General features: G+C 48.7%; 1 protein-coding gene across 5 annotated transcripts in view; it reads right to left on the minus strand.

The window, feature by feature from the left end:
* The window catches only part of SH3PXD2A (SH3 and PX domains 2A), a 220,831-nt gene that overhangs the window by 118,220 nt on the left and 77,925 nt on the right, over positions 1 to 24,686 (minus strand). For all 5 annotated transcript variants that reach the window (XM_036898463.2, XM_036898461.2, XM_036898464.2 and 2 more), the window contains one exon: positions 17,098 to 17,173. In XM_036898463.2, coding sequence (XP_036754358.2) covers positions 17,098 to 17,173 — 76 coding nt within the window. Of the gene's footprint in view, positions 1 to 17,097; positions 17,174 to 24,686 lie in introns of those variants that run through there.

The raw sequence follows: 24,686 nt of genomic DNA on the forward strand, positions 1-24,686 counted from the left end.
ATGGCTGTGTGTGTGTGTGTGTGTGTGTGTGTGTGTGTGTGTGTGTGTACACCCTCTAGACTGTCTCTCTCATTCACACACACCTATATATGCACACACACCCAAACACACCCAAGGGAACTAGCAAATGTAGCTCATGCCACACACATGCTGGGGGCTGCTGACTCAGACCAGGGCTGCAGCGGGGACGGACTCACCTTCCAGGACCCAGACAGAGCAGGGCCAGAGAGGGTGGCTAACTCTGAGCCCAGCATCAGGGCCAGGCTGTCCCTACTCTGTGGGTGTGGTGGGCGTCCTGGGCAGTGGCTCAGCACCCTCCTGTGGGAGCCTGGGAATATAAAGGGCCCTATTCAGAATGTGTAGCACCGGCTCCTCCCTGCCAGGGAGGCTGCCTTCAGGAAAGGGGATGGTGGAGTGCTGGGCAGAGCTTCCCAGCAGCCTCTCCCTTTGCTCTGGCCCACAGTAGGGACAGCAGGCGGGGTGGGGATAGGTCAGGGGTACCAGGCCTCCAGGGCACAAAGAGACACTCCATAAAGGCCCAGCCAGAGGAGACGGCTGTGGGCGCGGCAGGGGCAGTCCCGGTTCAGAGTGAGGTTGAATGGTGCAGTTTACTCTGGATGTGCTGAAGCAGAGGAAAATCCCCAGGATGCAGAAGCCCACTGGAAAAGGGCCCCCAAACCACAGGCCTGGCTGTGCCAACCAGAGGGGAGTTTGCCTGGTTCTCCCGAGGTGGACACTGTCTCCCAAAGCTTGCTTTTTTGAAGTTTGGCTCTGTTAGCAGAGCTGAGCCCAGACAGTCGACTCTCTTTCAACAACCTGCCGTCAACATTTTCTGTGGTTCCACCCACAACTGCAAGGGTGGTGAGGATAATATAAATAATAGGTAACATTCAGCAGGTCCTTGGTGTGTAAGCACTAAGCACTGTGCTATGCCCTTTATATTTATTCTGTTATTTGATCTTCATAGCAGCCTATGACCTGGGTACTGGGTATTGCTGTTATCCGATTTTACAGATGGGTAAACTGAAGGTCAGAAAAGTCGAGTGACCAGCCCAAGGTCACACAGTTAGTAAGTGGCACAGCTGGGATTTGATGTACCACGGTCTCTTTCTTTAGGCAGGCTTAAAGTGCTCATGCTTTTAATTATTTTGCTATATTCCTTCTTGACCCTGTACCCTTTCTGTGTATCCCCTTGGCTTGCCTTCCCCAGGAGGTACCTCTCAACCCCATGAACATTCACTCACTTACTAATAATTCAGCCCTCCCAAATGCTGGGCACTAAACAAAGGCTGGGATGTGATGGCGAAGAATCCAGACGACAGCTTGTGTGAGCATTGCACCTGAGGTGTTACCAGTTATGATGGGGACACAGAGGAGGGAGGCAAACCTGAGAAGTGGTAGGAATGAGCCAGGCCAAAGGAAATGGAAAGAATGTTCCAGAAGGAGGGAAGAATCTGAGCAAAGATCCAGAGATAAAAGAAGCCAGCTAAAGTAATTTCAGTGTGGCTGGAGAGGTGTGTGTATGTGTGTCTCTCTGTAAATGTGTATGTCTGCATGTATAAGTGTGTTTGGAGGTTACGGGGTGCAGGTTAGGAGTGGTCCACAGAGACTGAACGGGTAACAGGGGTTTGACCACATGGACCACACAGAGCAAAGCAGAGCCATTAAAGTTGTGTATTTCAGAAATACACACCTGAGCTCCTGAACCTTCAAGGCCAAGACCCACAATTTTTACCTGGGGGGACACAGGCGCCTTCAGATCCTTCTGAAGCCCTTCTCCCTCAGGTCTCATCCCCAACGGTCAGGGGACAGTGGGGCATACTTGGGCCTGGTCACTGATTGGGTACGTACAGCACAAGCTCAAAGCTGGGTTCTTACCAGCGTCTACACCATCACAGTCCAAATGGACCATAACCAGTAGATCAGAGGCCATCATGCCAACTTCACAGAGCATGTCAGCCCCAGTCTGGGACTCAGCAGGGCGCTGGGGCTTGCATCCTGGTGCTGGGGCGGATTTTGCAGCTTCTACACTTACAGGTCACACTCACCAGAGTCCCCAACTGCCTTTCCTACCTCTGATTTCTACCCCAGTCCTGACTCAACAAGAGCTGCCACCACTGACACCCTTTCACAGAACTGAGGACTCACAGGAGCCTGTGGCAGTCAGCCACCCCTTGGGCCTTCTGTAGTCCCCTCCCTTACTGGAAAGGGCTGCCCTGTGGAGCTGGCAGGATGCTGTGGGCATGATGATGCCACTTTCTAGACTAGGTCATAAAAGGAATTGGAGCTTCCTTCCTGGCTTTGCTCTTAGACTTCTCACACTCTGGGCTGCCCATGGCTACGCTGGGAGGACACTCAAGCAGTCTCCTGGGGAGGTCCACGTGGCAAGCGCCTGCAGCCCCCTGCCAACAGCCAGCACCAATCTGCCAGCCAAGGGTGCCAGCCATCTTGCCAGTGGACCTCCTTCACCTGATCTCTTGACTATAACCTCGTGAGAGATCCTGGGTCAAAACCATGAGATTAAGCCATCCCTGAACTCTTGGCCCCTAGAAACTTTGTGAGATAGTCAATGTTCACCGTTGTTTGAAGCTGCCAAACCTTGGGAAGGTAGGTAATTTGTTATATAGTGATAGGTAACCTACACAGGACCCAGTGTTGCTCATGAGAGTTGAGTCTCTGGGTTACCTGAGTCAGAGATATTTGGGGTGTTGGTTATAAATACAGCTTCCTGGAATTTACCCAGAGTCCCTGAGTAAGAACCGAAGACAATGGGGGGCAGGGTGAGAGTCTGCACTTTTTTAAAAATTCAAGTTGCTTTTTTGAGAGGAGTGGGCTTTTAAAAAATTTATGTTTAAAATGTGCATGTAGCAAAATGCTGCACAATTGTCTGTCTGCTTAAGAGTTTCCTTTGCTGGGGAAGAACTCTGTCAGCACTTCGCAACATGGGGGCCTAATGCTAAGAAGGGTAGCAGGGTACTAGGCTCTGCCGAGAGACTGGCGCTGCTACAGCACACTGCATCAGAATAGGTGCTTTTTCTACCTACTGATATGCCTTAGCCCCAAGCATTGTTCCCAGGCAACAAAATGCAGTGTGTACAAGGCAGAGATGGTGAACAAAGACAATGGGAGAATCTACCCTAAGTCCTGACAAACTATCACCCCAATGGGTATGAATAATAACCCACTTTCATTGTTTTTAGCATTTTGGGCTTAGAAAGAGTTCATGCACAATCTTACTAAATTACCTTTGCAGATTGCAAGATAAGCAGGCCTGGCACCTACTCAGTCATTCACTCAACACATGTATTGAGCAGCTGCTATGTGCTAGACAATATTCCTGGCACAGGGATTATATAGATTTGTTTCTTTATTAAGTATTTATATACGTTTGTTATGTGCCAGGCACTGGTTTAAGCACCTTATAAATATTAACCCCTTTAATCCTTACACTAGCCCAACAAAGTTCTCACTATTCTTCCCATTTAACAAGGAAATAGAAGTACAGAGAAGTTAAGCAGTGTTCTCAAGGCCAAACAGCTAGTAGGGGGCAATACAGAGATTGGAAGCCAAGCAATCTTCTTAACCAAGACAACATAAAGCATGGTTCCTGCTCTTCACCCGAAACTCCAGTTTTTAAAATCACCATGACCAGAGAGGAAGAAACTGAAGCTCAGAGATAACTTCTCAATTTCCCCAAATCACCACCTGCTGGAACAAAAAGCCAGATCTGATTCCAGGCAGTGTTACTCTGCTCCTCCATATGCATCTACTCACAAAGAAGGTTTAGCAGAAGATGGGTGTGAGGGCAGTGAACAAGGTGGGTGTTTCTAGAGCCCAGAAAGAGAGAGAATTTCAGCAGTCCCCACCAGCAAGTCTGAAGTATTCTGAGAGACCCCAGAGCAACTAACAAGGCTCACTTACTGGCCAGGCTGTCATGATTTGTGACTGTCTGCTGCCCTGCCGGTATTCATGCCTCCAGATATTTTAGGGGCAGTGTTATTTATAGACCAAGTTTCTATTTATATTTTCACTGAATTCCTGCTAACCCTAGCTAGATTTCCCCTCTAAAACCTAAAGAGGAGAGGATAAGAACCCCTTTTCAACAAGTAAGTCGGGGCAAAGGTGAAGGTCAAAGTCTTGGCTGTGTGTGTAGTCTTTCAGCAGGAGCCCTTTGCAGGGAAGCCTTCAAGACAAGGGGGCTTTCTACAGTTTCCAAAGGAAATGGCAAGGCTGGGAGAAGGACACAAAGCTGGCCTTATACAGAGGCAACCATCTTCTGCCAATGCAGTGGGATTTGAGGTGGGCCTAGAAGACCTCTGTTCCCCTAAAATATTTTCCTTTTTGTATATTTCTTCATTAGGCATTTATTCCTTTGGTCTTACTAGCTATTAGGTCACAAAATATTAGGACTATGAGAAAACCTAGACAGTATCAAGTCTAATCCTTGTTTTTCACAGATAGGGAAACTAAGGCTCAGAGAGAGCTATGATGTGTCCTTATGAGGGGATCCAAATGAATAAATGGAAATCTTCTAAAATGCAGAGGAGACCATCCCAAAATTGAAAGAAGAACTGTCAGGCACAGCAAAAGAAACTGGGGACAGCAAAGCAAGTTCAAATTTCCTCTCTCACTAACTGTTAGGAATGAACAAGTAAAACCATGTGATGTTTCCTAAGGTTCTATTTGGTGCCCTAAATGAAATTTCCTGGTTTTTGGGTCACATAGAAAAATAAAGGTAAAGTGGGATACTTCACTCTTCCTTATTTTTAGTCCCTTGGTGAACTGTGGTTTAAGAAATGCTATCTCTGATGATTGTTACTACATGGTACCCTTATAGGTTTGAATTTACAAAGCCTTCCTTCTAAAAGTAAATTATTTCCTTCTGGCTGCTATGCCTGCAATTCCAGTAGTAGCCACTAGGTGGCTGGGTAGGTTAAATCAAAGGTAATAGCAAATAGTGTGATCGAGACAAGGCCTTTACCATAGGGAAGTGACACTTTATTGAAAGGACAACATTGATTAGCCTCTAATTGAAAATTTTTTTTAAAAAGTGGTAACAAAACTTGAAACAAAGTTTAAAGAAATGTAAACACTATGGTTGCAGGTAGCATACCCAAGGTTTTATACCAAATTCAACTGTGATCTCCAGGCAATACATCTTTGGTCAGTCTCACTCTGCAGCAAGCACTTCCATGACAGAGAGGATAGTGGTCAAGAGGCTGGGCTTAGGAGTGGAGGGACCTGGGTTTAAATCCCAGCTCTGCCTCTTACTAGCTGAGTGGCCTTGGGCAAGTCACACCTCTCTAGCCTGTGCATTTTCATTTGTAAAGTGGAAATGCTCTCATTAAATGAGATAATGTAAACACATAAAACCCTCTGTACAATACCTGGCAAAATATGTGTTTAATGAATAGTAGCTAAAATGCATAGGCAGAAATCTTCTTTCACTTACAACTGTTTAATCTGTTAAAAGTTTCAAGCCTCACACAGTTTCCTCAACAAACTGTTTGCAACTTTTACCCTATAGCCAATTCAACAAAAAGTTATCACTAGGCTGCTTGCTGTTAAGAAAGAGTGGTTCTGCCAGCCACATGGGTCTTACTTAAGCCATCTTTACCAATTACCAACTATTAAAGTTGTAAGTTTATCTTTTAGAATAGAAACAAGAAGCTGAGACTAAAAAACTTGGCAAGCAGAGAAAGCACCAAGTTACCAGTCACTAGCTTGCCTCAACCTTCCTCCCCTGGCTCCCTTATTTTGAACCTTAAGTTTACAATAGTTATTTCAAACAGAAGAGCAAAAGATATGCCTTTAAAAATCAGGGTGTTCACTTTTTTTTTCTTAACCGTTTTGCCAGAGATTCCTTAAAAGACACCCAAACCTTTTTGCCTCCTAACTGTATATAACTGGACACACAGTCTTTAGACATATTTTTGTTATACTGTCTTCAAAACCACAGAGGATTTGTAAGCTAGTCTCTCCCATCTCTCATCAGAGAAACTTCTAAAATTAAAGCAATTTCCGTGGCCCCAAATTTTACCCCATCTTGAAAGGGAGTGGAGAGAGAACGTTCTGACGTACAGCTGATGAAGGAGTGTGGCTGGGGCCCTGCATCCTGAAGCTCAGGCTGATGAGGGGGATAGAAACTGTGCTGTACCTTACACCCCCAACCCCACAGGGTGCCAGAAACAGGTGGGCATCTCAGGTATGTGTAGGGATGTGAGGCCAATGAAGCAGCTCTCACCAAGTTACCTGCATGAAGCTTTTTCTCCCCATGCACCTCTACTTTGAGTCAGAAATTGATTCACCAAATGCAGGTTTGGAGGTTTATATTACATGGATGGACTGAACATAACCAAACACCAAGAAGTCCTGAAGACAGAGTCAGACAGCCTACGCAAGGGCTTCACTGGACCTTAGGACTGCTTCGCAGACTTCCCTGTGCATGTCATTAAACTGCAGGCTGTGACTTGGCGGGCCAAGACTCTGCATTTCTAACACATTCTCAGATGATGTTCATGCTGCTGATTTGTGAACCACATTTTAAGTAGCAGACCTTGAAATGCACAAGGCTGCTTTCAAGATCTCACTTCTGGAAAGGATCCCAGAGAGACAACTCACCCTTTTGTGCGAAGCTCTGTACTAATAATCAACGAATCACCACCGTGAACTGAGTGCTTACTGTGTGCTTCACAGATCATTTCATCTGATATTCTCAACAGCCCTGGGGGTACTTCACAGATGAGGATTGTGATGGAGATGCTGAGTAGGGCTGCCCAGGGTCATGCAGCTTTTGAGAGGCTGAGTTGGGATTTGACTCCGGTTTGCTCTGGCTCTAAGACCTCCAGTGCTGAAATGCAATGCTTATTACCTCCCCACGGAAAAAGCATGGTTTCAAGTCAGACAACTAGCCCCAAGTAGAAAGCTTGTTGTGTACCCAGATCTGTTTGAGTCCAAAGCCAGGTTCTGATCAGTTGGAACCACGACACGCTGGGGCTGGCAGAGCTGCAGGGTTACACAGCCTCCTCTGGCAATGCAACTTTGGAAATTCTCCTTGAGATCTACCCCAGTTTGTTCTTGCTAAGGTGAAACATGGCCCTTGTGCTCTGGCCTGGGGAGATGGGAATTTCCCTCACACCCTGCCCCTGAAGGGTAGAGTGGGGCTGGGGCTACCAGCCAACCCCCACCCACCCCACTTGCTTCCTCCCCTGCCTTCTAAAGGTGTATTCAGGTGAACAGACTCCACCTCAGGCCAAGCCGGCCTCTCAGGCCCACTGTGGTCTAGAGGCTGGGAGGCCTGGCATCCTGGGGCCTCTCCAGTGGACAACAGTACTTGAACTGTGGAGGTGATAGGGGAGGAGGTGTTTTCAGGGCCCGGGGCAACTCTTCTGCGTGAAGCCAGGTAGCCTGGATGAATGATGCATCAGTTCATATGGGCCTGGGGTGATGCCAGGTCAGCTCAGTTCCTGCCAGGGAAGAGCTCTGGCTTGGGGCTCTGTCCTTGGGCCTGGGTCCAGGTGGGGTGACCTTGGCGAGCAGAGGCGGGGTTGGGCCAGGAACACTGTGGAGTTCTGCCACCAGTGCCCCTCACCTCCTGCGGATGGGGGCCCCAAGTTCCCTCTCAATGGACCTTAGTGTTCTCCCTCCTCACCACCACCCATGGCCACCCCCCTACCCCCAGCAAAACCTGGACCCAGGGTGCTGGGGGTGCTGGCAATGCTGGGCCTGCTGCCCCGGCCAGGGCTGCCCCAGCAGAGACGTGGGCACTGCCATTCCATGCCCCTTCCTCGGCCTCGGCTCCGAGCCATCACAGGTCCTTACGTCTCAGACCTGCTCCGCTCCACTCTGCGCCACCGTCCAGCCTAGGCCAAATGACCCTAGTCTCTTGCTGTGCCTTGCCCACCTCTGCCTGGGCTTCCTGCTCCGGGTTTGCTCCTTTGCCCATCCGGGATCCCTTCTGAACAGAAATCCAATCACTTGGCCCCTCAGCCTAAAACCTTTCACAGACTTCTCATGCACACGGGACAAATCCTCACCCCTTAGCATGGCCCATGACAACTGCACAGACTGGCCCTGTGTGGTGGCCACACTGAAAGCTCATTAACTGGGCTTCTCCCAGGGCCCTCAGAGGCCCAGCACTTCCTTCCTTCTCCGCCCCAGCTGCCCTCCTGCTCTCACTTCTATCATACCTGTCAGTCATCTACACTTCAGTGTGAATTACCGAGGGTGCTGCTCCCAGGCCACAGCAGAGTGTCCTCTCTAAGCATGGAGTGAAAGGTTGTGACCCTTGTATAAGTACGATTGGGCATCAGGTAGAGAACTGATTTATTTCCAGGGGGGAGGGGACCAAGGAAGAGATCCATAATGTCACACCTGAAATTGTTGTCATCTGATGACTGCCAACATGCAAGGCGATCCCTGTTACCCTCATTAACTTACTCAATTTTATGCCACAGTGATTAGCAAGAGTTACACCAGAATCCAGGACTCTGGATCCCCAGGCCAAGGGATATTTTTCTGCACAGTGTATAAAACGGGCTGACTGAGACCAGAAGAGAGACAGGCCTTTCTGCTTAGGTCAGAGGCTTCTTGAGGAAGATGCCCCAGGATACACTCCATTCAGGGCAGAGGGTTTGGGGTGGGTATTTCAGAGGTTGACTCCCCTCTAGAATTGTCTCTGGACAAGGAAGACACATACCAAGTTGCAACAAAGTGACCTGACACTTTCCCTGGTCTTGAAATGTGGGGATGACACGGGGGAAGGATTAGGGGCTCAATTCACATTTTCTTTCAAAGTAAAGAGGGCCTTTGAGTGGCTGCCTTCTACAAAGCTCCCTGTTCTCAGCGAGACGTGGCAGCTCTGGAGCAGAGAACCTGCAGAGCTCTAAGTGACCCTGCTATGCTGTCGTGGCGTCCAGGCCAGGGCTGCTCAGCCTCCTCCCCACCTTTCAGCCTAGATCAGCATCTGGGTCATCAGCTCTTCAGAAACCAGCTCCTGGCTACTTCACAGGTTACCACAGGCAAGAAGGAACAGCAGGAAGTGCGATGGGGGCTGAATGCGGGAGGAGCTGAATCAGCACAGAGAAGGAGGCAGAGGGAGGGCAGAGCAAAGGGAACCCCACATTTGCGTGAAGGAGGGAGGCTTGCAGCACCAGCGGCCTCTGACTCTGCAGTTCACACAGCACTTCCTGTGAATTAACTGCTGGAACTCCGTCACCCCAAATCATGATTAACCCATTTGACAGATGAGGGGAGACCAGCTCTGGAGGCCACGTAACTGGGCCAGAGTTGCACAGCCCATGCGAGCGTGCAGAGCCCTCATATTCCTGGGCTGCTTGGCCACGGGACACATGCTCTGGAGCTCTCGGTCTGTGGCTCCCATCTGCCCAGCCCTCCATGGTGACTGCCTCAGTTCCCTCTCATCCTCCACCCGCTCATACTTCTTGTGGTTGGTGAAACTCGCACCCTCAGTCGCACTCAGGTACTGCCCATGCCATCCCCTCAGCCCGCCGCTAGGGGCCCTGATCTGCCCATGCCCAGCTCAGTTCAGTTGTCACCTCTGCAAAGAGGCCTCTTTTGACCACCTGCTCTCAGATGCCCCAAGTCACATTACCTGGTTATTTTTCTTGCTCGCACTTAACACCACTACTGGAAACTGCTGGTTTGTTTGCTTTATGACCACCCCCTACCCCCACCACTGGAAGGTGAGCTTCCTGAGCACAGAGACCTGGTCTACCTTGGTCTCAGCCATATTGCTAGTGCCTACAACTGCACCTGGAACATAGTAGGTGCTCAATAAATACCTGTGGCAGGAATGAACACAGTTCTTCCACAGTGTGAAAAACGCTGCTGACAGCAGACCTGAGACCAGCGCACCCAGATTACAGAGTGAGAGAATGATGTTTTGGGGTGGGGTAGTAAATAGAGCAAGAGAAGGTGCGAGGGGAGCAGCTTTTAAAAAACAGTACATGGTGCCTCCCAGGCCTGTGATATTCTCGATCTTGTGAAAACCCTGGCATTACCAGCAGACCCAATTTTTCCTTCTCTGTCACGTAGAATGATTGCCTTTTCCTGCAGTCCCAGGTCATCAGCGAGACTCAGAAACCTCTCCCTTGGGGGCTGTACTGCCTACCAGTTCTGTGAGCCACTGCCTCCTTCACAGCTTCCAAGGCCCTCTGGGGAGGCTTTCTCCAGCTGGCGCCTGATGGAGACACGCAGAAATGCCCACAGCTCAGAGCAAGGGCTAGCTCTCCCCCACACCATGGACCAGCTCTAGCTAAAGCCATCCCTTCCCCCTGCTTCCTTCTGCACTTGAACAAACACCGGATCTGCTGCACAGGGCTCTCGGGGGCAGGGAGAGGGAGGCCCTGGAGACCGTGCTTGCAATTACCCAGCACCCTCCTGTACTGTGGCTCCCAACTACCTCTTCATTAGGGCCGGTATGTAAGCTGGTGAGCCAGTACAAAAGAAGCAGGCATGCCCGCTGTCTAAAAATACACCCCTCTAAGCTCATAAGGTCACCTACTTACGGGCAGTAGGGGTGGGCAGCACCTACTCTGACTATGGTTATAGGTTTACTTTTCTTCCTAAGCTATCTAGCTTCTCCATGACTCATCAACCCAGGAATAGGTAGAGCTCAGCTATTAGGGTGAAGGGGCTTTCTAGAAGCTCAGGGGCCCAGCCCTAGCCAGCGCAGAGACACAGATGGTCTACGAGTGAGAGGAGACCTCACACAGCCTTTTCATGGTTGTTCATCTCTCTCTGCTCTACTGCCTGGCTTCTGAAGTATCTCGGTCCCTGGTCACAGCTGTTTGCTTTTTACATCAGCAGCTACACACTCTACTTCACTCTGTAATGACCATTTCCTCCCAGGGAGCCTCCTCAGACTGGCAAACTCAGAATACACAGGAAATCTACTCCACTCCCAGGATGGGCAACAGGAGATGGATTTTCCACAATAGTCTTTTAAAACAAGGCAGAAAGTTCCATGTAAACAGTAGGCTGTCCTGAAAGGCTGCTGACTCCTCCACACTTGGCCCAATGTCCTAAGAAACTTTGCTCTGCCCTCCCCTCCAAAAAGCAGGAGACCCCAGAAAGCAGAGGACACTTGTGAGATGATTCTTGCTCTTGCATTTCTCCTTGTCTTACCAACAAGGCGCTAACTGCTTTTTGTTCTGGATTATCTTTTCAAAGGTGTTTGTATAGCAAATCTTAGAAGACAGGCAGTGCCTTGCTCTGGGGTAAACAGCAGGTCTGCATACAGCCTCGGGACATAGAGACAGTGTCTCTCTCTCTCTGCAGCAAAAGGGGTGGGATTGCTTACTGCCTGTTTGTTATAAGAGATGTGAGATCCCCAAGGTCTGGGTTCCTCTCCTATTATGTAACCTATAATGTGTGTGAGGCATTCGGCCGGGCCCATGGGTCACCCCCATAGCACCCGGAGGCCATGGGAACTGATGTCCCACGCTGCTGGTTGTACTGAAATAAACTTTTGTCTCCAACCTGGTAGTCTCACGTTTTCTGCCGGCACCCACGAACCCGGAATAAGCTAACTTCATGGGCCTGCAGACAGGGTAAAACCTCGGGCTTTTCCGAGTTCTTGAATGGAGCAGTTCTGCTCCTACTGGAGTTGATGGCCCTGCCCAGTCCCTGAACTCCAGGCCTGCCCTGTGTCCAGCAAACTTAGAAGAAGCCCCAAATTATCAAAAGAAATGTAAATCAGGAAAGACGAATTACTTAAAAAAAAAAAGAAGAGTGCTTTGCTTTGCAAAGGGATTTATTACATACTTCTTTTAAATAGCTAAGTATTTAGGACACCGAAAAGATGATATGATTTGTTCCCAAGAGCTGAATTTGCACAGAAGTTTTCAGGAACACGTCTTAATGTAAATCAAGGTTCACCCCCTGCATTTGTTGAAGGTGGGAATGCCAGGAGGTCAGGCCCAGGAATGGAGTTTCTCAGGGACTATTGTCAAACTCCTGCCTCCTTCCCGAAGACCAGCTGGCTTGTTTGCTTATGAGCATTCTCCCCTCCTTACAATAAAATAACGCTTGCTCACGTCTGCAGCCTAGTTAGATGAGCGTGCCAATACCAATTTCCTGGGGTCTGATAATGCACTGCAGTTAGATCTTACAATTGGTGGGAGTTAGGCAATGGGCACACCACTCAGTGGCTATGTGACAGCTAAAAGTGATTTGACCTCTTCATCAACAGGGGATCGTGCCACCTGCCCTACAGTAGGGTACCCTGCAGTAGGGTACTGGGGCTGGAGGGAGGATGTAGAGTATAGTTTTGCAACACCTTGTGGGTCTATGGTATTTCAGAATAAACCGTTTTTAAAAAGTGCTGTGACTTAGAAAATGAAATAGCCAATCTTGTTATTCATAATTAAAGAAAGACAGCGCTCTGAAAGCCTTGGGGCGGTACTATTTGTAATCATATTAAAATAATAATAAACTAAATGGTTTAACTGCAAAAAGAGAAAAAATCAATTATTCAGTTTCGAGGACCTCAGTCACTCAATGGAATGAGAGCCCTTTCAGGTCACCTGAGTCCCCAGCAGGTCCAGGTCACCTCCCCCGACCCCCACAGTATACTCCTGAAGCATGAGACAGCAGGGGCAACCGGAAGGCCCTCCAGGGTGCCGGGTCCTCGGGTAGGAGCTCCTAGGTGCCCAGCCTGGGCTGTGGAGGCAGGAAAGGAGGGCCGAACCTGTAGCCGCACCTGACTGTTTCAGCTACTCCCTGCCCGGGGAAAGGCCTGGGGCTTGGAGGGAACGACCCCAGCTCTGCCACTCAGTGGCTAAGCGGTGGGAAATGCCTTCTCACTAAGATGGGATAATGCCACCTTTCTCAGCCCCAGGGCCCAGAAAGCAGGTTCCAGCCCTAGTGAAAACAGTTGCCCTACAGACCTTTTGACTGATACGAAATGTCAGACCACAGTCTGGGAACAGTACCTGCTCCCCCTCACTGCCCTGTAGGTCCTGCTCCCAGCCTCCCACCCACACCCCAGCAGTACTGCAGAACACGCCATCTCCTCCTGGGATGGCCTCTGCCCCTGGCCATAGAAAACCTGGGCCCTCACCACTCTTCAAACCCACAGGCTGACCCTGAACTCAGGCCATACACCACATATAAGCCTGTTGTACAGGTCCTAAGATTTAAGGCTCATGTGCAGGATTTTTTTTTGCCAGGATTAGACTGGCAGATGAGCGAGCCTGTAACCACAAGAGCCATGGATTCCCTCTCTTCTCCCTATTTCTCTGCTTTCTCTGTCACTTCCATGAGCCAGTCACACTCCCATGAGCCCCCAGCCACGAGCCTGTGGCTAAGTGGGTCAAAGCAAAGCAGCCAGCCAAATGCTCCCAACGCCTCCCGCAGTCCCCACACCTGGGCAGCTGAGCTGCACACCACATCCCGCATTCCCGAGGCTAAAACTGACAACCTCCTGGGGACAATGGGTGCTCTCCGCTTTCTCCCCTTGGGTGTGTCTTGCTCTCAAATTCCAGGCCGGGAAAGAGGCTGGCAGAGCTGCCCCGGAGGCTGGCTGCTACCTCACCCTGAGATTGCAAGAGTGAAGGCAGCTGGATTACCTTGGTGTATTCAAACTGAGGATCTGCTGGGTCACCGCAGCCAGGCTGGGCCTGGGGGGAAGCAGCAGGGGACTATCGCTGCCCTCGGCAAAGGCAGGACATGGAAACGGAGACTCAAGCTGGTGTGGGTAAAATAACAGATGCTGCAGGTGCCCTGCCCACAGTCCCCTTAGCAGCTGATGCTCCCACCCCTCACCGCTGCTAGGGGCTCACGGAGCCTTTCTCCGGAGGCATGCCCTTGGCCCTGGGCTCTCCTTGCTGCACACCCTCTGGGGGAGGGGAAAGCCCAGACAATGGATGGCTGATATGCGAAGTATAAACGCTGTCCTAAGACAGTGCGGGTGGGGGGGGCACCCACCTTCAGCTTACCCTGCCCTCACCAGCTTCCCTCACCGCCTTAGGGCGACCACCTGGGAGTAGCCCTCGAAAGGCACTGCACACAAACGTTCAGCGCAGGCTCTGCTTGCAGGGAGCCTGACCCAAAGAGGCAGCGGTCATCACTGCCCCTCCCTGACACCCTCACCTCCGGGAGCTGCCCTTTGCCTGGGGGCCATGGGCTGGGTCAGAGCCCCTGTGCCCACCTGGCTCTTCTTAGCTTGGCTCTGATTGTGTTGGGTCGTTGCTCTTCGATCTTTTCCTTTCTTGTCCAAGTTAGGGAGGGGTTGAGACAGTTTCTGGTGGGCAGGGGGAGGGCCAGACAGGCCCTGGGAGCCCCAGGATGGGGTTCCAAATGGCTAGCAACATCTGATCTGAAGTCCTAGAGAAGCAGTGGAGAGAACCCACTGTGGGGGGGCAAGATAGGCAGCAGAGCCGGGGAAAAGGGTGGGATGGGGGAGGGGCCTCACTCCTCTTCACCACGTCACCCTATGCACAGGTCACATTTATATGGAGGCTGGAAGGGGTCCTGTGCTTGCCTTTTCCCAGGAGTTGAGGGAGCATGATGGCAGGTGACTTTATTAATAGCTGCCATCTATTGAGCACTTGCTATGTGACAGGCACTATGCAAGGTGCTTTCCATGAATCCCTTTAATCCTTGCCACAATCCTGTAAGAGGAAACTGAAGTTCAGAGAGGCCCTCAATCCTGCAGCAGCTACTGAGTTATCCTCTCCTGGATGGCAGCCACTGATGGGGAGGGGAGCCCTGGCCCAGAAGTCAGAGGTTAAGAGCTGGCTGGTGTTGACTATACCTCCTGGGTTTGTGGCCTGTGCAAATCCATTATGCAACCGTGGCCTCAATTTCCTAGTCAGTAAAATGGGCATAATAACCTCACTGAGAGGATTGTGTGTTCTGTGTAAAATGCCAGGCATGTCAGGAATTGGTAATAATAAGAGCTAAGATTTATTTAGGACCTACTAGAAGCCAGCTACAGGTCTAAGCAGCTGAAATGTATTGGCTCATTTTATCCTTACAAGGAAGCAGATACTATTATCATCCCTGTTTTCCAGATGAGGAAACTGAGGCATAAAGAAGTTAATATTTGTGATAACCAACAGAGCCAGGGCTTCTAGGGGGAAGCCAAGCAGCCCAATTCCTCAGACACTGGACTATGGTAACAGTGGAACATAAGCCTTGCATTTTGCCCCACCCTCCAACCCCTCATCCTCTGACATCAGCTCAGGGCCCCTTTCTCAGGAGGCCTTTGCAGCCTTCCTCGGCCCACAGTGAACTCCGCCAGTCCCACAGTGGTAGAGAGGGTCACTTCCTGCCTTAACTGGTCCTCTGATTAGAGAGTAGGTCTTGTCTTTCTCACTAGCTTGAGGGTTCCTCAGATGAAAGGAAAGACTCCAGGTCTCCCCTTGATTCACCAGGCTACCCAGACACTTATTCCTGGACCTGGCACAGGCTGAGCCCTCATAAACGCCCGCCAACTGAATGAAGGTGGGGTGCGCTTTCCCTGGAACACTGGCCATGAGGAAAAGCCTGCCCTTGAGTAAAGGGCAGCCTTTATGCCACCAGGCCAGGGCCACCCTGGTAGCAGAGCATTGCACTGGCTCAATGTTGGCTCTGAGACACTTGTGTCCCTGGTGTCTTAGCTCACAGGTCCTTGGTGGGCAGAGCACATGAACCGTACAGCAACATCTAGGGTCATACAAACCTGGTGTTGGACATTTCAGATTCCCTTGAGACTCAGTGCAAAGCTAGACAGGGCACAAAAGTCCCCCACATTAATTCCTATGCAGGGGATGGAGAAGCAGTCCTCTGCCTCCAAGGAAGGACCTGGGGGTAAGATTCTCTATGCCTCACCAAGTGATTCTGGTCTTGTCCAAACTGTAGGATGGATTTCTTCCTGGTGGCTAAATTAACACTCCCCAACTTTAACATAAGACTCAGAGGACAGACAGCAATGCATGCTCTGGTCTTGCACTGCCTTTGTGGATGGGGTATGTGTGGAGCACCTTTCTAAGAGAAACTGCTCTCTGAGGGAGGTGTCCCAAGTAGGTTTTCAAGTCAACAAGTAGGACTGACAGACATCATGCCCAGGAGTGATGAGACGCATGCCCTACTTCCTGCAAAGGTCCCACTGATGGCCACTGTTCAGGGCCCAGCAGTAACCAGGTAGGTAGGAAGAAGCGCACAGTGAAGGAAGCTACCCTGGGAATCCGCCCAGCCCACTGGCACTGCAGAATGGCAGGGGATCCGGAAGCCAAGAGGAAGCATAGGCCACAGGGTTCAGAGCAAAGAGCCTGGATTGGAGCAGAAGACCAGAGTTCACACCTCAGCTCTACACCTTTATGAGTAGTTACTTACCATCTCTAAGCCCCAACATTTTCATCCCTCCAGACAGGGGAACAGGATTCAGAAATTATAATACATATCTCAGCATGGAGATTTTTATTCAATAACAAATATAAAAGCACTTTGTATGCTATAAATCCCTACACCAATTACGACATCATTGTAATAGCTGTTTATAATACACCTGAGAAATTTTCTTCTAAATTACACAACATAATCAATTGCCTTAAACATGTTCCAAAATGTTGTAGTGGTTAATGGCCTTTATAGCCAGATAGAGCCAGGTTCAAGTCTTGGCTCTGCCAACTTACAAGCCATGTTATGCAATGTGTCAGAGCCTCAGCCAGATAATGGTGCCAGGAGGATCCTAGATTGGACATGGGGAGTGTGTTCTAGTTGAAGGTCTCTATGATTACAGTGGGAGTCAGAGGAAAGAATTCAGCCTGCTAGTCTTCATCCTTTCATAGGAGAACCAGATCTCTCTGTGCTTTTTGTAAAAAGGAAACCAAAGTCCCAGAGCCTAAGAAACTCCTTAGAGGTTACATGACCCAGGACGAGCACAGGTGGCCCTGGAATGGTGGGATAAGCCTTTGTGAGAGCAGTGGCCTTCAAAATCAGGGGCTTCCTGTCCCCTGGGGAGTTAATATACAGATTCCTAGGCCCACCCTGCCCAGAGTTTCTGGCACAGTAGCCAGCCTTTTCTTGGTCTAAGGAATGGCCGCCCCCCAGGTTGCCCCTATCCCTTCAGTGGGGCCATTCAAAGCTTACCTGGGAGGAAGGGGATGATTCTCTGCTTGGGGTCCTTCTGGCCACCTTCGATGGGAAACTTATCCAAAAGCTGCATCTGAGAAGACAGACAGAGGAACAGGATTCAGAAGCCTGGACCGGCTTTCAGAGTCCCTTCTCCGCTCTACTCCCCTGCTCCAAGGCCCCACCGTACTCACGCGGAAGAGCAGTGCCTCAAATCCCTCATTTCACAGACGATTAACAAACCACATGGGGCATGAAGGGAGAGGGTCAGAGCTTTGTGCACATCAAGGGAGGTGTCTGGACAATCTTAAGGGGGTGTAGGGGAAGGTGTCTGGAGATGCCCTCTAGTGAGGCTGGGCTAGGGAACAGCAGGCTTTCAGGCCAGGCTCCAACTGGGCTTTCCAGAGGCTTCTTAGGGCCCAGTTTCTCTCATACATCATCTCTGGGTGAGCCCTTAAGCCATCCACCAGTTCAAACCCTCCTGGGCTAGGACAGGGGAAAGGCCCCACCTGATACTTCAGACAGACCACCCACCTTCCAGAACCACTCTGTGGAAACAGACCCAGATGTTATTTTAATTGCAAAATAAATCCAGCCCATTGCCCCCACTACTGGAAGACCCCCTCCTCTGTTTCCTACCTTCCCACCCTGAGATCGCTGCTGTTTTTCCAGGGACCGACCCACCGGAAGAGTTTCCAGGGTTCTGGAGGAACAACTGTTTTTTTTCTTCGCTATTCTGGGCTGAAATTTTGTATAAACTGGAAAAACACACAGGAGACAGGATGGACAAGGCCACGGCCCCTGTGTGTGTGGTTCATGTCCCTTCTGAGGCTCAGGCGGGAAATGGAGCTGGGTGGAGTAGGCAGGATCGAGCCCTGCTGCCCCAGCTGTGTGACGCTGGGCAAGGCTGGAGGCTTTCTCAGTTGGCCTCAGGCACCTCATTGGTAAAATGAGGAAGATCAAACACATGATATCTGAAACCCAATCCTTCCTTCAGATACTTACTGGGCACCTACTTAGAGCACTGGGTACTAAGAAAAGGGCAATAAGGAAAAGAGACACGCTTCCTGCCCTCCATTCTGGAGGAGAAAGACAAACAGTAAACAGGTAAAGATGTACTATGTTGGGGAGGTTAAGTGCTATGAAGAAAAATGAAGTAGGACAATAAGGTGCTGGAGCAGATCAGGGTTGTATTTTATACAGAGTAGTTGAGGAAGACCTTATGAATCAGCTGGTAATTCCACAGAGGCCACAGGAGGTAAGGAAGCAAGCCACACTGGAGGGGAGAATGTTCCAGCAGGGAGGTGCAAAGAGACTGAAAGGGCCAGTGTGGCTGGAGTGGAGCAAGCGAGGGCCGAGGTATAGGCAATGAGATCTGAGAGTTGGGCCAGGCCATAGAGAGGACGGCTCACCGACCAGTAGTGAATGGGCCACAGGGTGGAAGGAGGGAGACCAGTTAGGCACCTAGTGCTGGTGGCTCAGACCGAAGTGCTGGTGCTGGAGGTGGGAAGCGGTGGTCCTGTGCTAGATTCCACGTGTGTGTGCACATATGAACATTCCCACCCACCCACCCAGCTCTAACACATGATTTAGGGTTCTCTCTCCCACAGTCATTATCCAACATACACAGGCTATTTAGGTCCTGCATGTGGAGGGAAGGTCACTGTGGGATTCCATTCAAAACAAGACAGAGACTGCACCATTAGTAACTTTCACTTCCCTGAACACAGACTGAAATTTAACAAAAGCTGGCTCATGAGTTTTTAAACCCTTGTGTTGTAAATCTATCTCTCAAACATTTAATAATCGTCTGCTACATGTAAATACAGCCACTGGGCTGTAACACTATCAACTTGTACTTGGATTTTTAAAAATTTTCAAATAAATTCTATGCAGAGTAGAACTCCTTTTTTCTTCTTTTCTCATTTTCCTCATCATATTCTATTTTGTATATGTTATTACTGCATTATATAAGAATGCATGCACACTGAGAGAAAAAAACAGAAATTACAGAGGCAGTGGTGATCAAAAAGAGAACAAGAGTCACTCATAATCTGCGCCCCCTGAAAAAGCAACATTACTATTTTGGGATATAGATCCTTTCCAGACATTCTTCCATGCATGTAAACAAATTAAGTTCATCAATACTCTTACACTGTATAATGAATATCTTCCCATGTCAATGAATACTTCCACATTTCATTCTTACTTGTGACATAGATTTTAATGTTTGGATGGGTCATAGTTTTTTTTTTACATATTCCCTTACTGTTGGATATTTATGTTGTTTCTGACTTTTCACTATTATATGTAATACTTAGTGAACATCCTTGTCCATATATTTATGTATACTTGATACTTTTTCTATTTTTGTTTCATTTTATTGAAATCTATGCATATTTATACCTGCCTTAAATCTTTTCTGGAAGAAATTTGAGAATAAATACCTAGTGTACGTACCTAGGGACTTGGAGCAGTGGCTCCACAGAATTTCTGAGGAAGAGTACAGAGATGTCTGAGGAGACAGGCAGGCCCAGCAGCATGCGCTAGCGTGGAATGATGTGACCTCATCACACCACTTTCCTCCTGAAAGAAGGGGGCCAGCTGTGCCCAACAAGCTGAGATACTTAACCTAAATTGGGGCTCAAAGGATTCAGGATACAGAAACTTTAAATTTTCTATTAGCTCTAAAACATATTTCTTCTTGGACTCTTAAATACTTTTCTGACCTAAGATTCTGAGATCCTACTAAACAACCCATTGGGAACATGGTACCAAGGGGAGTGGGTAGGGGTAGGCAGGATTCATGCGTTCATTCTTTTCCTCCAAAAACCTCTTTTGTGTGCCTTCTAGATGCCAGGACCTCTGTTAGGTGCTAGAAATAAGTTAAATCACAGTCTTTATGCCAAGGAGCTCATGACCTAGATCTAGATAGAGCAGGGCTTCACAGCCTTCAACACACATGCAAAGGACCTGCCAGCATGTTAAGATGCAGGTTCTGATTCAGCATATCTGGGCAAGTCCCAAGATCCTGCATTTCTATAGAGCTCACAAGGTGATGCTGGAACCACTGGTCCACAGACCACACTTGGGACAAAGCTCTAGAGCTATGCTGTCCTATGTAGCAGTCACAAGTCACATATAGTGGCTGAGCACTTGAAACGTAGCCCATCCATAGTGAGATGTGTTGTAAGTGTAAAATGCACAAGGTTTCAAAGATGGTACCAAAAAAAAAAAGAATGTGAAATATCTCATTCAAAATTTTTGTATTGACTGCATGTTGAAATGATAACATTTTGGATATGTCAGGTTAAATAAAAATACTTTCAAAATAATTTAAGCTGTTTTCTTTTATGATTTTAAGGGGCTACTGGAAAAATTTTAATTACATGTGTGCTTCCTATCATATCAAAAGAGGCAAGGCCACCCAATGTTCCTGGGGACCATGAGAGATCAAGGGAAACCTCAGAACTGGTTTGTCCATTCCTCTGACGGAGGGCTTACCAGTCCTGGGTTAGATGTTGGGGACACCGCAGGAGAATCACAGAGACAGAGAGGGACAATAATGATAATGATATGTATGGCTTTTCTTAAAGTTCTCATCTTTTGTGACCTCAAATGTACTCCCCACTTCCCTTCCTTCTTGATGGGCTTATCAAGTGGCATCTACTCTGGGAAGCCTTCTTTGACCATCCAGCCCAAGGTCACACCACCTTTCTTTGAACCCCAGCAGCACTTTGGGTTGGTATTCTACAACTTCAGTAGTGCGTACTCTTATGACCGTTTTAAAATTAAGGTATCATTGATACATACAATCTTCTGAAGGTTTCACAAGAGCAACATTGAGGTTTACTACATACACCCATATTATCGAGTCCCCCCCACCCCATTGCAGTCACTGTCCATCAGTGTAGTAAGATGCTATAGAGTCACTACTTGTCTTCTCTGTGCCTTCCCCGTGCCCCCCTATACATTATGTGTGCTGATCATAATACCCCTTAATCCCCTTTTCCCTCCCCATCCACACTCCTCACCCCCTTTCCCTTTGGTAACCACTAATCCCTTCTTGGAGTCTTTAAGTCTGTTGCTGTTTTGTTTCTTCATTGTTGCTTTGTTCTTATACTCCACAAATGAGTGAAATCATTTGGTACTTGTCTTTCTCCACCTGGCTTATTTTACTGAGCATAATACACTCCAGCTCCATCCATGTTGTTGCAAATGGTAGGATGTATTTTCTTCTTATGGCTGGATAATATTCCATTGTGTATATGTACCACACTTTCTTTATCCATTCATCTATTGATGGACACTTGGGTTGCTTCCATGTCTTGGCTATTGTAAATAGTGCTGCAATAAACATAGGGGTGCATATGTCTTTTTGAATCTGGGATCTTGTTTTTTGGGGGTAAATTCCTAGGAGTGGAATTCCTGGGTCAAATGGTATTTCTATTTTTAGTTTTTTGAGGAACCTCCATATTGTTTTCCACAATGGTTGAACTAATTTACATTCCCACCAACAGTGTAAGAGTGTCCCCCTTTCTCTACATCCTCACCAGCATTTGTTGCTGCTTGTCTTTTGGATGTTGGCCATCCTAACTGGCAGCAGGTGATATCTCATTGTGGTTTTAATTTGCATTTCCCTGATAATTAACGATGTGGAGCATCTTTTCATGTGCCTGTTGGCCATCTGAATTTCTTTGGAGAAGTGTCTGTTCATATCCTCCACCCATTTTTTAATCAGGTTATTTGCTTTTTGGGTGTTGAGGAGTGTGAGTTCTTCATATATTTTGGATGTTAACCCCTTGTCAGATATGTCATTTATGAATATATTCTCCCATACTATAGGATGTCTTTTTGTTCTATTGATGGTATCCTTTGTGGTACAGGAACTTTTTAGTTTGATGTAGTCCCATGAGTTCATTTTTGTTTTGTTTCCCTTGCTCAAGGAGATGTATTCAGGAAAAAGTTACTCATGTTTATTTATATTTAAGAGATTTTTGCCTATGTTTTCTTCTAAGAGTTTTACGGTTTCATGACTTACATTCAGGTCTTTGATCCATTTCGAGTTTACTTTTGTGTATGGAGTTATACAATAATCCAGTTTTATTCTCTTGCATGTAGCTGTCCAGTTTTGCCAACACCAGTTGTTGAAAAGGCTGTCATTTCCCCATTGTATGTCCATGGCTCCTTTACCGTATATTAATTGGTCATATACGCGTGGGTTTATATCTGGGCTCTCTATTCTATTCCATTGATCTATGGGTCTGTTCTTGTGCTGTTATCAAATTGTCTTGATTACTGTGGCTTTGTAGTAGAGCTTGAAATTGGGGAGTGTAATCCAGTCTTGTCTTGTGACTTTTGTACCAGTTCATCTCATTGCCCCAGGCTATTCCCAAGATGGCTCTCAAAGTGTAGTTTGAAGTGTGCACCTACCAGAATCATCTGGGGCTGGGGGCAGGTTGGTTAAAAATGCAGTTCCCTAGGCCCCATCTGGAAGTTTGGAAAGCTTTGTTCTGGTGCTAGAGACAAATAAGTTCCAGAGTGATGGAGAATCATCCATCATATTTGAGGACATATGAACAGGATCCTGTGCAAGCTGAAGGAAGAGGTCAGGGAAGGCTTCCTGTAGGAGGTGAAGACAGTTCTGTCTGGTCCCATTCCCTGGTCTTCCCTGGCCAAGAGAAGTCTGAATTCCCTCAATGGGATCACATGCCTGGAAGGCAGGGCCTATCTGCTGGCTCTGCAGATTTGAGTTTTCTCTTCTGAGGCCTGTTGGAGGATGCTTTGCAGCTGGCCTCTCTTCTACCTCCTTCTTCTGTCATAGATTTTCTTCTTTCAGCTTATTCAGGGGCTCCCGGAGGCCAAGACCCATCCTCTGAGAGTACTGGGTCAACAGGGCCTCTCCAGAGCTGCGAGAACCCAGCTGGCCTGTCCCCCTCCACCCCTAGCCCACAGATGCTGAGCCCAGTCACATCTGTCACCTAACTCACCACCATTGCCAAGCCAGGAGAGCCTTGGTGTCTGCCCTCCCTGCCCTCCCCAAGGCCTACCATTCACGGGAAAAGGAAGCACCGTAACCAGCTGCCAGTGACATTTTCTCTGCCCACAGGCCACCTTTCAAAGAAAGCAAAACCCTTGGCTCAGACTCCAGAGCAAGCCAAATAAAGGAGGCCCAGCTGAGTTTATTCAGTGTGGGGGGGCTCACAAAGCCGCACGCCTCAGCGTCTGGGCCCATGAATAGTACGGCAGAGTGGTGGGTGGTGGAATAAACATCTAAGGCCATGTTTGATGGCCAATATCATCACCCCATCCAGGAGATGGTTCTGGCGGGGGCGGGTGGGGGTGTGCGCAAAGAACCTGGTTGGCGCCCAGTTTTCAGGGCTGAATTCAATAGATAAAACACTCACATGGAAGGCTGCGGGGGCTGGCTCATGAGGAGCCTGCCCTGGCCTTCTGTGAGCGGGAAGCCGGGGGCGGGTGCAGGCGGTGAGGAAGAAAGGCTCCACCCAGCAGAGAGTTCTGCTGTGGCCGCCCTTTCAGGCAGGAGGTGGATTCTCCTGTCGCTCCAGCAAGGGCCTGACTCAGCTGGAAGAAAAGCAGGGCCCACTGCCAGGGTCCATCTTGGAGTAAGAGGCGTTTGGCTAATGGAGCCCTTTGCAGCCACATCAGAACTTTGCAGCGTAGGGAGGACGCCAGGCTGTTTGTCTAAAGGGTGGATAGTGTGAGAGACACAGGGCAGCTCAGCTCCAAGAGCCAGCCACAGCTAGAGGAGCTGATTCGGCAGCTCTTCCTGAGCAGGGCTGAGCAGCAATAAACACTGGGGAGAGGGAAGGGTGGGCCCCAAGCCCAGCTGGGGCACATCTGTAACCCAAGAGGCTGACTCCTCACCCTTCTGAGAGGGTGGAGTTTCCAGCAACTCCAGTTGTGGGGCCCCGATCCTCAAACCCTAATCTTTGTCACCGTTTCCAGCTCAGGAATGTGGCAAAAGGAATATTACTGTAAGAGACTGGTGGGTTCCCTGACCTGGAAAAGAGGCAAGGCCACCCAGTACACCTGGGGACCAAGAGAGATCAAGGGAAACCTCAGAACTGGTTTGTCCATTCCTCTGATGGAGGGCTTACCTGTCCCTGGGTTAGATGTTGGGGACACAGCAGGAGAACCACAGAGACAGAGAGGGACAATAATGATACATGTGGCTTTTCTTAAAAGTTCTCATCTTTTGTGGCCTGATATGTACTCCCCACTTCCCTTTCTTCTTGATGGGCTTATCAAGTGGCATCTACTCTGGGGAGCCTTCTTTGTCCATCCAGCCCAAGGTCACACCACCTTTCTTTGAATTCCAACAGCACTCGTCTTGGTATTCACAATTTCAGTCCTGCACAGTCTTGAAATTTTTGTACCAGTTCATCTCATTGCCCAAGAGAAGGCACCTCTTGAAATGGTCTTTGTGCCCTTGTAGTAAATCAGTTCACGATAAATGTATGGGTTTATTCTTGGACTCAGTTCTATTCCTTTGACCTTCATGCTATCCTTTTATCTGTACCATACCATCTTGATTACCATAGCTTTGTATTAAGTTTTCTATTTTAACTGACTTTATTTTTAGA

Source organism: Manis pentadactyla, chromosome 8 (assembly GCF_030020395.1).
Source record: "Manis pentadactyla isolate mManPen7 chromosome 8, mManPen7.hap1, whole genome shotgun sequence".
Taxonomy (NCBI): Eukaryota; Metazoa; Chordata; class Mammalia; order Pholidota; family Manidae; genus Manis; species Manis pentadactyla.